General features: G+C 45.3%; 1 protein-coding gene across 1 annotated transcript; it reads right to left on the reverse strand.

Annotated features, from left to right (window-relative positions):
* Positions 1 to 361: 361 nt before the first annotated feature.
* Positions 362 to 9,992, reverse strand: LOC103646885 (zinc finger CCCH domain-containing protein 24). Its single transcript, XM_008671513.3, has 14 exons — positions 9,398 to 9,992; positions 8,884 to 8,976; positions 8,520 to 8,801; positions 8,349 to 8,421; positions 6,056 to 6,188; positions 5,832 to 5,985; positions 5,635 to 5,718; positions 5,169 to 5,291; positions 4,266 to 4,427; positions 4,053 to 4,187; positions 3,454 to 3,549; positions 2,799 to 3,281; positions 1,157 to 1,200; positions 362 to 870 (listed from the first exon to the last, which is right to left on the reverse strand). The coding sequence occupies exons 1-14, from the start codon at positions 9,851 to 9,853 to the stop codon at positions 627 to 629; spliced, it is 2,562 nt and encodes an 853-aa protein (XP_008669735.1). The 5' UTR covers positions 9,854 to 9,992; the 3' UTR covers positions 362 to 626.
* Between the last annotated feature and the right edge of the window lie 3,150 nt (positions 9,993 to 13,142).

The raw sequence follows: 13,142 nt of genomic DNA on the forward strand, positions 1-13,142 counted from the left end.
GAATGAATATTCAGGAAGAGGAAAACTTCAATTTCCTGAGCATCACTAACATATTTCTTGTCTGACACGATGCTCTATTTCTGTAAATACATTTCTATTAGGATTTGCAAAGATACCTCTGAACAACCTGATCTTGCAACTCCGGTCTCTCCCCAGTTTTTCCATAGTGTAGGTGGCTGGTACAAAGCGTCCGATAGGACGCTGCCTATTTCTAGTAGCAGATACAAATGCTAGCACGGTTGGGCCAACACTAGCTCTCATGCACGGTTTTCTTCCCTGACTAGGATGTCACTCCAGGTTGGACCATCGATATAAAAGCTGAGCCAGGTATGGCTACTAGCACACATTTTACGTACACGAATTAGTCCTACTATGCCATCCATTTAACACGAAAAAGAAATACATACCAGTGATTAAGTGTAGCCGAACAGAAGGCAAATCCGAAAGAGTAACCACCAACACCAACCGTCATGGCCTCTCAATCGAATAGATGTTACTAAGTTACAACATATGGATGGGCCAAGGTGAGGAGGAAAAACAGATATGGTCCTCGACACAAAGGTCAAAAATCTCTTAACAAGAATCTGAGGCACGCCAGCTGCGTCCAATTGGTAGACACACTTCCTTCACCTCTCAAAAAGCATAACCATCTCGCAATGCGGTGTGTGAGGGAACAGATCGACAGCCATTGCCCTCTTGGGGATAAAAGGTTCAGAGTTGGGCATCGACTTCGTCCTCTGCCGAGCGAGACCCGCGCTGCTCATAGACCGCCACCCTCGGTTGCCTTTGTTCTTCTCTTGTTTCTCGGGTGTTGGTGTGCAAAGCTCGATCCCGTTGGCGACTAGACTGTCAGGGTTGCAGGAAATGTACCTGTGGTACAAGAAAAGAAAAACAAGCAGTGAGTGAGCTTCACAGCTGTAACTGACTAATCCATGACACTGTTGTATGTTTGTTTAAACTCTAGGCTAGAAACTGCCCCTGACCTTCAGAACATAACCACCTGACATCACTACCTCAATTACAATTCAATAGCGCAGCAGCAAACACTTCACTGCATATGCGGCTAGTAACTTTATCTTAAAGGGAAGTAAGAAAATCTACCAGTGCCTGTCAAGCTAAGACAGTATGGTACAACACAAGTATGTGAAATACGTACACTAGACGTCGAATACGTGGATGCGTCCTCAATGCCTTGATCACCTATAAAGATACTTTGAATGTGAGTATGATCCACCATGAAGGTTAGCATTTTAGTAAAAATAAAATACATGCCCACTACTAGAGGCTCCTACATGAGTGGGGTTTAGAAACGAGATAGACCGAACTAAACATTCCTCCCACAAATCCAGAGACACTGCTTTGAACTCATAACCTGGTGACTCGGTGAGACAGCTCCCACCACTGCACCAGGCCCAGTAAAAATCAGAATATACACTAGAGCATAGTGCAAGTAAATCCAGTAAAAAGCATTGTGCTAACCCTAGGTGTTTTGGTTCGCTAATGTGTTTTAGCTACAAGCCTACAAACACAAAGATGTTTGACAAATATAAAGGTTCAGTATTCAAATGATAACTAAGGAACAGCGTCGGAGCATATAGAGGGATAAACTAAGATAACCAGCTCTTTGATTAAATACAGGGAGCAAACACTAGCTCCTTGCACTATAACAACAGGAAAATGACAACAGGCAGACTGTTTCAGGCACAAGCTCTTGACAACAGATTGTGGGTGAGGGACATTAGTGGGGATGCAGCAGTACCTACTTCTCTAGGATACTATGGGAGAGGTAGTGTACTAGTGTTGACCCAAGATGATGATCAGAGTGTGTGGAGGCACGAGGCTTCTGGTCGATTCTCCTCTAAATCTTGCTACGAGGTCATGTTCACAGGATCCATCCTTTTTGAGCCATGGAAGAGGTTATGGAAAAGTTGGGCCCCTCCTAAATGTAAGACCTTTCTATGGCTAGCCATGAGGAATAAATGTTGGACAACTGATACATGGGCAAAAAGAGGCCTCCCACATCCGGAAGCATGTCCTCTTTGTGATCAAGAGCAAGAGATTGTTCAGCACCTCTTGACTACGTGTGTCTTTGCTCAGCAATTTTGGCACAGCCTCTTATCTCTTTTCAGGCTTGGTCATCTCTCCCCTGGTGTAGAGGATATCCCTTTTGCTGATTGGTGGAGAAGAGTTTGTAACCGAGTGCATAAAGACAAGAAAGGCCTTAATATTGATATTATACTAGGTGCATGGTGTTTATGGCTGCAGCGTAACCGGGTGATCTTTTAGGGTGATTCTCCCTCCATCGGCAAGGTGCAGAGAGGTTTCTTAGTGAGTTGGCGTGTTGGGTGCTAGTTGGAGCCAAACATCTCGGAAGCTTAGGCTTAGCCGAAGCCCTTAGTGTAAAAAAAAGGCGTACCCAATGCCGTAGGCTTCCCGCACTGTGCGGGGTCTGGGGAAGGGTATCTTTAAACGCCAAGCTTTACCCGCATAATATGCAGAGGCTGGGGCTCGAATCCGGGACCTTTCGGTTACAGACGATAGGCTCTACCGCTGCACCAGGCCCGCCCTTCAGCCGAAGCCCTTACTGTGGTCGGAGAAAATTATGTAACAAACATGTAAAAGCTCTAAGGGTGTGTGTGATTTTCTGGGGATTCCTGCATAGCAAGTTTTTTTCTCCCTTCTTGTAAGACCGTCTTTCTTTCTCTCTAATATATAAAGATGCTCAGCTCTCCTGCGCGTTCGATAAAAAAAAAAGGAATTCACTACAATCATTCAGCGGTAGGCTGAGATTTACTTACAGTAGGGTGAAGGCCAACACGTGGAGGGTCTACAATAGCAACGACATTCTTAAACTGGCATGCATTAGCAGCAAGGACATTGTTGTTTGGACTGGAAGAACCATCCTTGCATGTCTTGCCTTGCTCCAAACTATTATCTGATGATGTCTCAATGGGTTTACCATTAATCAATGATGCTTCCCCACAATTTTGTTCACCAGAAGCCACATTGTTTTCATCATGATTGCAATCAACCACGTCCATCCCATCCACCTCACTTGCACAGGTAGGATGATCAACTGACGTGTCCATAGGCTGCTGACCTTCAGCATTGTCATGTCTCTGCTTTGAGCTATCTATATTTTCACCATCATAACTTGCACAACCAATCATATCCTCAGTTTTGCTTGTATCATCGATTTCAGAATTACTTTTAGAAGCTGCAGCCTGCTGCTGTGGTGAACCAAGATATTCTGTGAGAAGGGGCCCCATCACATCTTCAGCCTGTTTAATCCCAATACATGAGCGTAAATAAGATAATTTCATTATGCAGATAGATCAGGAAGACAATGGAACTGAACAGGATGACATTATGGTAGTTCCTAGAGGAAGACAACATGGTAGTTAAGGATGAGGCAATGTGGCATCAGTTTCATGTAGTGAATATGAGCCTTACCTTACCACAGACAAAGCGACAATTTTTTATGCCATTGATAAGAGCATTTCTGTGAGCATCTGAAACTGCCGATTCATTCATTTCAATCCCAACAACCTGGAGAAATTAGTAAATAGATTTGAGAAAGATTTTTCCAAAGAAACAGAGACTTCCAACAAGAATCTAAATAAGTTAATAATGGCTCAAGCTGTAGTTGCGTGTTACACTAGATAACAAATTCTGTAACGGGGCGTTTGGATCTCTTCATTTTAGAGGAATTGGAATTCACTCAATAAAGTAACTTATTTAGTTTGGAATTTGACATTCCACCACTTTCCAAAGTAAAGATACAAGTCTATCTCAAATTCATGGGGTGGAGGATGGGAAATGATTTTATGCATTAGTAGAATTTGATTCTACTCTGTAACTTACATGACACTCTTCGTCTCACTTCTCTATAATAAAAACGTAGCACATAAATATCTCCGATATCTTGCTAATAATAGTATACAAATATATTTTGTATAACACCGAACTAGCTTAATTGATATATGCATAAATTACTATTATTAGAATGAAATTCAATTACAATGATCCAAACGGGGCGTAAAAGAAATCACCATTCCAACACGCTGTGCTAAGGTCAGGCCAATAGTTCCAGTCCCACAACACACATCAAAAAGTAATGTGTCTGAATTGAGATTAGCCCAATCACCAGCAAGGGCATACAATCTTTCCGCAGCAAGAGTATTAACCTGTGCAATTGTGTGTCATTAAAACATTTATTTGTAAACAGAAAAGGGAATTAGCAATAACTTGTTTCAGCTAATAACCTGGAAAAAAGCTGTTGGTGATATAGAGAACTTTAAGTTGCTTATGTGATCATGGATTCTTGTTTTATCTTCTGATGTGCCATCCAACTTATCTCCCTTTGGTACCAATAGCGGGATCAGTGGGCAATCAGTAGGTGCAGCATTTGATATCCCTTTATGATCCTGCATGCATAAGTTGGTTCCATTAAGGGGTTGTTTGATCTCAAGTTTTACTATTCTTTAATTATTTCAAGTACAACACAGACAGCCAACTTTTCAACATAAACTGAAAGTAACATCACTAAGTGGTTGTTTGGTCTCAAGTTTTACCACAATTTTTGGAGCTTAACAAAAAAATCTGGTTTTGTTAGCCAAGATAAAGATCAAGATATTGAAAAAAGCTAGCACATAGTAAAAGTTTTGTGACATATATCAACCATTTTTTCATGAATCGGTTTCCAATCTAAATTTCTCCACTACTGAACAAATCATCTAAATAGAATGCTCTGTATACTTATCCAAAAGAAAAGTAACTTAAAATCAGTTTTCCTGAAAATCATATGAAGCCTATATTTTCAAAAAATGTTATTTCTAAATCAACATGATCCAAAGAGTCACTAAAAAAATGAATAATGAGCCCAGTGCGGCAGTGCCCCAATGTTAGGCATGAATGACTATACAAATTTGGGAGTATTATATAAAGACAAAAGTCCAGTTCAAAGCTACAAGCTCTCTTATGTGCTCCAAGCAAAATGTTAATCAAATTCCTGACAACCATGACAAAATAAGCCATGGCCCATTAGTATAAGCTTTTACCGGGCAGAACATAATATGATTTACAAGCAAAAAAATGTAAAGTAAATGAAGTAATAAATAATAAGAACAGCCAGAAATCATAGTTCTGAAGAAGCTGGGAAAACTTACTTGCACTACAATAGTTGTCAGTGGCAAGGGAGGTGAGCATGTTGCTGCTCCTTGTACCAGGGCAGCAGACAGCTTGTCAAACTCTTCTTTCATAAGAGCTTCATCAACACTTGTCGAACACACCTGAAATTACAGGCAAAGTTTGATAGGGTGTCAGCTGCCAGCCGCTAGGAATGTTTTAGGGTGTTTGGTTTGAGGAATCGACCATACTAGATGAGGCGTTACATCATGAGATCATTCCTCAAATTTGATGGAATGACTCCATTCCTCATACTAGTATTAATTATTGCCTTGTGAGGAATGAGTTGATGATGGATCAACCTATTCCAAATTTCCAATTCATAAACCAAGTAAAAAAGTGATAAGTGAGGAGATAATGGACTAACTCATTCCTCAAACCAAATACTCCATTTATGACTTTACTCATTGAGGTTGACACTACAAGTGAGGTTTTACTCTAAACAACCTGCACAATAAGCATGACTTCTGATATTTGTGATTCTGCATTCTGTGAAACAACAGCTTCAGCTGGACATCTTCCCTCACGAACCTAAAACAATCCCAGTGTAACAAAGTTAATTCTATAGTTGTCTTAGTTCTAAATCCCAACATAAACATAAAATAGAAGCATCTAGCTGTGGATTGAGAAGTTAGAGAGAATACTGTGAGTTGGCGCCAAAACCCAGAGTTGTCAATCTTGCTCCACAAAGGGAAACTTGATGATTGAAGAAAATCTTGGAACATTTTAGCATATTTGCAGGAAATTTCTGAGACATTTGGACAGTTCTCAGGTTCCTCAACAGCAGTCACGCCTTCCCTAGAATTATGTGTACCAGTTATTATTAATGGAATTAAAAGCAGTGAAAAAATGAGAAAGAGAAATCAACCTGAAATTTCCGAGCATAAATCCTACTGTCTTTTTGCCCTCTAAAGAATATCCTACAGAGAACTCACACTTGTTACGGTATCCATTAACAACTGGGGACTCCAAAATGCCTTCAAACTTGCAAGGAAGGCCACCTGAGTAATTGAACAGACCATTACTTAGCTAAAAGGAGTAGAGTCCAGAAGGGCATTACCAAGAGGCAAAGCACAAAAGGCCCTTGCAAAGGCCATGATAAGATGCATCCAGTTAAGCTTAAAAAGCAAAATTTTCAGACCCCACATATATGTTCAGAAGTCACATTACATATATTTGAGATTAATTGCAAAGTGTCTCAGGCACTGGCACAAAACAGAATTATATATGTTTTAGGTAAGTGAGACATATTAGAATGTGTCTGTGTTTGTAAAGAGTTGGATTGCATGCCACTTATGCTCACTTTTAATCAAAAGAAAGGCATGTCGGAGTCTGACACACATTTTATACTCAGTCAGCACCATGGCTCATATGTCTTTGCCTAAAGATTTTAACAGCTTGTCTGCTATTGATATGAATCATTGAAACATGGAAGAGTTAGTGTTCTATTATAATAGGGTCATGGAAGCCTCAAAAATAGAAGCAGTGTTTCCATGGAAGAGTCTTCAACGTTAATGTGCTATAACCATCGTAGGGTAGTGAAAAATATATAACAAAAAAACACTGAACAAGTTGTTCCATTGGCCTCTGTTTCAAAGGCGCCACCTAGGCGTCCAAGCAGGTGCAGCTCACCTTGGGTGTCTAGTTAAGGCATACCCAGTTCACCGTAGGTCGCCTTGTTGCCTATTGCCTTTGGAGCAATGATATCAGCACATACACATATGGCATAACTATTTGCTGCTGATTAATACCACTGTTTGCAAGTCATCCGACTAATCGCAATTAACCACGATTAGTCGAGCTGGTCGCCTGAAAGTGGCCAATTAGCAGGACGACTTGATCAGACTTTCTGGTTGTCTAGATCATCCGATTAGTGGGTTTCTGGTCGTTCAGTGGTGGCTAGGGTTTTCTATTGGGCTTCATTATTGTTTCGACCCATCTACAGTAAGTAATATAAACAAATTGCCTTCCCTGCCGAAACCAAAACCCTGCATGCGCTCCTCTCCAGCCCGTTGTCTGTCCTCTGCCGCCGTCGGCCGTCCAGTGCAGTCACCGGTGGCCGCTCCAGTCCACCTGCGCCGGCTCCACACCCACTTCTGGCGTCTCCAGGTCACCGGCGTTGACTCCAGACCAGCACCACTGACGACTGACGAGATGACCTCGTCATCTCAAGGTTTCCCCTGCTCCCCTCCTCCCCCTTTTCTATCTTATTATCAGTATGTCTGCAGTCTCTAGTTCTTGCCTTCTTGGTTCTTACCATCACAGCACCAGTGTTCTGCTCTGTCTGCTCTAGTCAATAGTCACAGTATGTTGATGTTCTTAGTTTCTTACCAGCACCATTGCACCAATGTTCTAGGTAGCAGACTAGCAAGTACTGCATTACTGCTTGTACTTTCAATATTTCAGTTTCAGACTTTCAGTTCTGCTGCTACTGTTATATTTCAGTTCCAATTTCAGACTTTCAGTTCTGCTGCTTGTACTTTCAATATTTTAGTTCCTATTTCAGACTTTCAGTTCAGACTTATATAGTGCCTAGCCTATTGGCTATTGCAGAATTGCTTGTATATACATATACATATGTCCAGAAATTATATAGGACGATTAGGAGACGACCTAAGGTCGACCAGGACCGATTAGGCGACCAGCTGGTCGCCCGACTTGAAAACAGTGATTAATACTTCTCTTTTGACTAGAAATTGGATTATTACTTAGTAAGGATTAGCATGCATGCCCCTTAGCGCTAGATTTAACTCCTCTGGGATGAAGATTGTTTCAGTTTACTCACAATTCCGCATGGCTTATATCAAAATATGCATTACATTTCAATCATTCAGCCAAAAAATCGAACATAAAACATGTCATACAATTATCTTCATCCATAACTCTATATATAGTTGTCTAAAAGAATCTGCATGGGGATCATAAGAGGCAGAGCTAGCATTTGGCTAGAGCTAAAACAAGCTATGAGTGTAATTGCATTCGACGAGCAGTAGTAAAAGTACTAGTAAAGGAAACTTTTTGAAACACAAAAAAGAAATAAAGAATATAAACTATATGATAACAATGGATGCTGGATCAGCACATTGACGGCCATTCAAGAGCTTATCACAATTACTGAGAATCCCATGTGAAATTGTAACAAAATAAGCTTGGAAAGTTACCGATTTCCTTTGATTTAAAAACCCAATCAGGATGGGGAATGGTAGGTGGGCAAGCTTTCCTAGCATTGCGAGTCTGCATTAGATTAGACAGTAAAAGAGATATTAGCAATTTCTGCAGAACCATAGTTTATCAGTGTTTAGAACTGTACAAGGACGTGAAATTGGCCTTACAAGTTTCTTCAGTATCTGTGCCATAGATTGCTTTTTGTGTTCTAGCTGATCAATGTAAGTCATATGGGCAAGGGGAGTAACTGCATCACGGGCACCTTTTTTACTTGATGACACCGATTCAGGCACAGATGTTTCCTCTGCAGGTGTAGTAGGACTACTACCATTTTCTGTTGCAGTTCCAGTATTGGATACAGGTGCTCCAGCATGTGCCTTTTGATGGGACCTACGATTGGCATCTACTATCTTAATTTGCTTTCCATCAGAAGGGTTCTCCTTAAGGACCTAACCAATTCAAGAGGTAAAACTCAATGTTCCCTGCCTAGACACCCAAGCAAATAGACAGTATGTAGAGAGGGACAATTACCTGAACTGCATTTGTTAGTTGTTCAACACTCTGAAAAGTCACAAAACCAACTGTCATTCCCTTCTTTTTCTTTGCTGTTGCATACGAGATTCCCTGCAGCGCCATCATTTGATATGTAACAATTAAGTTGGCAACTCAGCATAAACTAACAGGGTTCGCGAATGCATATCCTTATTCCTTTTTTTAAAAGGATAAGGGGAAAATTGGCTGCATCGGACTACAAATGTGTTGGTGTTGATATTTAACTACATGTACCAATACGAATCACACTTAAGCTGCCTAAAACACTCATAGACCATGATCACTTAGACGTCCCTGCTGGATAGAATCAGTATTGGTTCAGGCTTGAGGCTTCAATGGTGACAATGGATTAAGCAAACTTCTAGAGCTCTGGCATTAAATATAGTTCTAGTTGCTGATGACGACGGGCAATGCGTAGTACTAGATTTAACAGTACGAGACACTGTCCAATAAAACCAAGGACAAGAATTAATTGAGCATTAGTACTAATTGCCTGATCCTGGAGCAAGGACTTGAGCCTATCAGCCGTCCAGCCCCTGGGAAGCCCGACGAGGCACTTGTCGAGTGACTGCTCATCCACCGTGACCTCCTCCTCGGCCTCCTCCTGGGCCTCCGCGGCGACCTTGCGCAGCTCCTTGGCGCGGTCGGAGGTGGGGTCCCAGGTGCCGTCGGGCCGTGGGCGGAGCTCCTCCTCGGTGTGCGCGTAGCGGCAGGAGTCCCCGTGACTGCACCCTTCGGCGCCGGCGCCGCGGCGGCGGAAGAAGGAGCACAGGCTCGTCTTCCACATCGGGTGCCGGGCGACGTCGCTGCCGGCCGCATCCTCAGCGCTGCAGGTGGAGGCGGGGGCGGATGGAGCGTCTTCGATGGACGCATCCAGCGAACTCTCCTCCCTCTTACGCTTCTCTCCGGCGAGTTCCGGCTGCGGCGGCGGTGTCAGAACGTCCTCCATGGCGGCGGCAGTCGGCTGTGTGCGCGGATCGGCGAGCGGCAGTTGCAGCGCGCAACGAAAGTAATTGTCGTCTTGGGCCTTTAGGGGCAAGTGGGCCGTTAGTTATTCGCTTTCTCATCTGGAAAACGGCCTCCTCGGTTCTGGGCCATATGTTCTTCTCTCTCATCTAGGGGTGTTTGGTTTTTAGGGACTAATATTTAGTCCCTTCATCTTATTCCTTTTTAGTGTATAAATTGCTAAATATAGAAACTAAAATAAAGTTTTAGTTTCTATATTTGGCAATTTTAGAACTAAAATGAAATAAAATCTAGAGACTAAACATTAGTCCTTAGAAACCAAACACCCCCTATAAAATGAAACAAAATTTTCTCTTTTTTGTTTTTTTGAAATCATGGCATCATGGGATTTGTTGTGTTCGACCAGCATACCGGATACTTCATACTTGTCCACACTCATGAATCGGTGAAGGCTATCGTTGAGAATACGACTCGGAGGTTAGATTATAAATCTGAGGAGTGGAGTGGAGAAGTCTTTGAAAAAATTAGGTACCATCTAAGATATGGGTTTTGCATGGAGGTTGGCACGGCAATCAATCACTCCAGGAGATGTCCTCCATCATAGAAACATGGTGACTTATATTGCAACATGGCCAAATGAGTGTGGGCTCTATAAGACGAGAAAGTTGTAGAGCACTCGCACCGATGTTAATGTAACAACATAAGGGTGTGGCTCTTGTCAGTCATGGTGGGCCTAAAAAACCAAAACATGGTGAGGGCGGTGGTCACTCTCTAGGTGGTATGGTAAGCTTGGCGCAAGGTGATCCATGAGCAAGTTTTGGTAATTAATGACAATTATATGTGGACTAACGAATTTTGGAGAAAATAAGAATGCGGGTTGGACCACTGACGGTTGAGCTACTTTAGAAGTCTTGGAGGCTTTGGTGTGGAATGTGGAATAGCTCAAGGCAAAGGTAATCGATAGGTTTTGGTTTTGTCGGTCAAAACGTGATTAGAGAAGTAAAATGGTAGGATTAGTACGTTAGATAGTCGTACTATCAAGAGGGGTCAATAATGTTTACCTTTTGAGAAACTTAGTGCCTCATAGAGCATATAGATGATGCATGTGCATGAGGGCTAATAGTGCTTCTGATTTCCGAAAGAAAATCTTTTCAAAAGCGTATTTAAAAAGGGGCTAAGTTGTCTGATTCGTCCGAAGCGACCCCATCGCTGCCTCCATGGTCGACCGAAGCGACCCCATCGCTGCCTCGCCATACTCACGGAGCTCATTCTGAGACTGCTCCTCCCGCTCATCGTTGAGGAGGAAGAGGGGTTCCGAGGCGCCGCGGCTCTAGAACCGGAGTGCCTGCCCACACCACTCATTGGGGTTGCACCGCGCGGGGATAAGGTCGCTGCCCCCCAAGATGGGTCGCGGTTCTGCGCGCCCCTCCTCCAAGGCGTTGGGACCCCCTGCAGTCGACGCATCGGGTACCCTCGTTGTCGACGTACTGGGCCTCCCCTCGGCTAAGGAGGCGGGCCCCCGATCACCGACCTCGGCAACGGCGTCCGCCCTCTCCTTATGGCCGAGACTGGGGAGGTCGGGGACGACCACGAGCGGTGGCTCCTCAACCATCCCGACGTCGGGAGCCACGGGCGGCTCCGCGGGCGAATCAGCGACGGCCCCGGCGGGAGTCGACGCCGGCGCCAGCAACAGGTCAGGCGGGCTTGGGGCCACGACCGCGTCAGCAGTCTCCTCCGACACGATGGTCGTCCCGACAGAGGGGTCGGCCCGGGGGACTTGCCCCATGGCAACTCGTGCCGCTTGGGCCCCCCGCTCGAGGGCGCTTTATGCGGAGGCCAGCCAACCGGCCTGGTGCGCCGCGGCACCGGCTGCAGAGGCTAGCCCCATCTTAAGGGCCTTCCTGGGGGCCAGACTAGTCGAGCTCTGCCTCTGCTTGCTGAAAGAAGGAGAGAAGGCAAGATCAAGACACACGGAGGAAAAAACCAAAGCAGAGGTATCCTCGGATACTTACCCGCTCCGGACCAAGGCCAATCGTGCCTGTGGGGAGGCCCCTCAGGCCTCGGCCCTCGCAGGCGCTGCCGAGGGTAGCCCCGCTGCCGACTCCGGCGCCGCCTCCACCTCGGGCGCCCGAGGCGCCAAAGGGGCGGCCCGCCCAGGCGTCGTCACGATGGCTGGAGGACCAACTTCCTGTGCAGCCGGCACGGGCGACTGCTCTTAGGGGACAGGCAGATCGGCTTGACTCCCCGGAGTCACCTCAACTACCTCGGCCAAGGGGTCAAGTACCCCCTCGGCCTGCCCCCGCTCCTCGGACCGGGACCTTGATGTCCCGACCCTAGATTCTGATGGCGCTAACCCACTTGGAGGTTGGCTCAGCGACCCCTAGCCTAGCCTCATATTCGGGCTGAGGCCAAGACAGGCCGCCATGTCGTCGCCCTCGTCATCATCATCATCATCGTCATCATCGTCAGGCGTCTCTGGCGACGGCTCCCTCGGGAGCCCGTCCCTCTCCTACCTCCGACGGCACCTCTCCAAGGCTTCCCAAGCCCGCATCCGCTCGTGGGCCTGGGCCTTTTCCGCGTCCTTCTTCTCCTTTTTCTTCTTTATGGGGGACAGATATCCCCCGGGTCCACTGGAAGGGCAAAAGACCTCACGAGAGGCCCAAGGGCCCAATAAATCGTAAGGCCATTCCTTCGTGGGCCTGGGGAGGGACAGTCAGTAAAGCAGGTTGACGTAAGGCCGGATTGGTGCAAGCCCGGACGACCCACAGCGTTGAGCAAGCGACCACAACAAAGATCCGACTTTCCCGCGCTGGAGCCCCATGCAACGGAACCAGGCGAGGATAGGTTGACAGAACCATAGGAAGATAGACTCAAACAGTTCATTATCTTTTAGGTGCACATTGTTATCATATCCACATGTATTGCCCCACGGTCGAATATATAAGGCCTAGGGAGCACCCCTTCAGAAGGATCGATCCCATCACTCAGCCATCCACCTCAACTCTCCACGTTCTCGCTTTAGAGAGCTACCTTGTAACCCATTACACAAAGCATACTCACCAGGACGTAGGGTGTTACACATCTCTAAACGGCCCGAACATGTAAACACTGTCCATTGTCCCTCGTGCGTCTGGCACGAACCATTTTGCTATAGTCGGCGACACCGTCCTGCTCCTAAAACAGCTAGAGGGGCAACCCCGGGTGTGCGGTCGGACCCAAAACACCGATAGCTGGCGCGCCAGGTAGGGGGTGTGTCGACGATCCAAGCTAGC

The sequence above is a fragment of the Zea mays genome, chromosome 2, assembly GCF_902167145.1.
Source record: "Zea mays cultivar B73 chromosome 2, Zm-B73-REFERENCE-NAM-5.0, whole genome shotgun sequence".
Lineage (NCBI taxonomy): Eukaryota > Viridiplantae > Streptophyta > Magnoliopsida > Poales > Poaceae > Zea > Zea mays.

Bases quoted from the DNA above. Each gene is read 5' to 3' on its own strand.
- LOC103646885 (XM_008671513.3), bottom strand. From the start codon at position 9,853: ATGGAGGACGTTCTGACACCGCCGCCGCAGCCGGAACTCGCCGGAGAG. The intron at 8,977-9,397 runs GCAATTAGTACT...ATGGCGCTGCAG, and splicing joins AGTCCTTGCTCCAGGATCAG to GGAATCTCGTATGCAACAGC. The intron at 3,282-3,453 runs GTAAGGCTCATA...GGGATTAAACAG, and splicing joins GTCGCTTTGTCTGTGGTAAG to GCTGAAGATGTGATGGGGCC.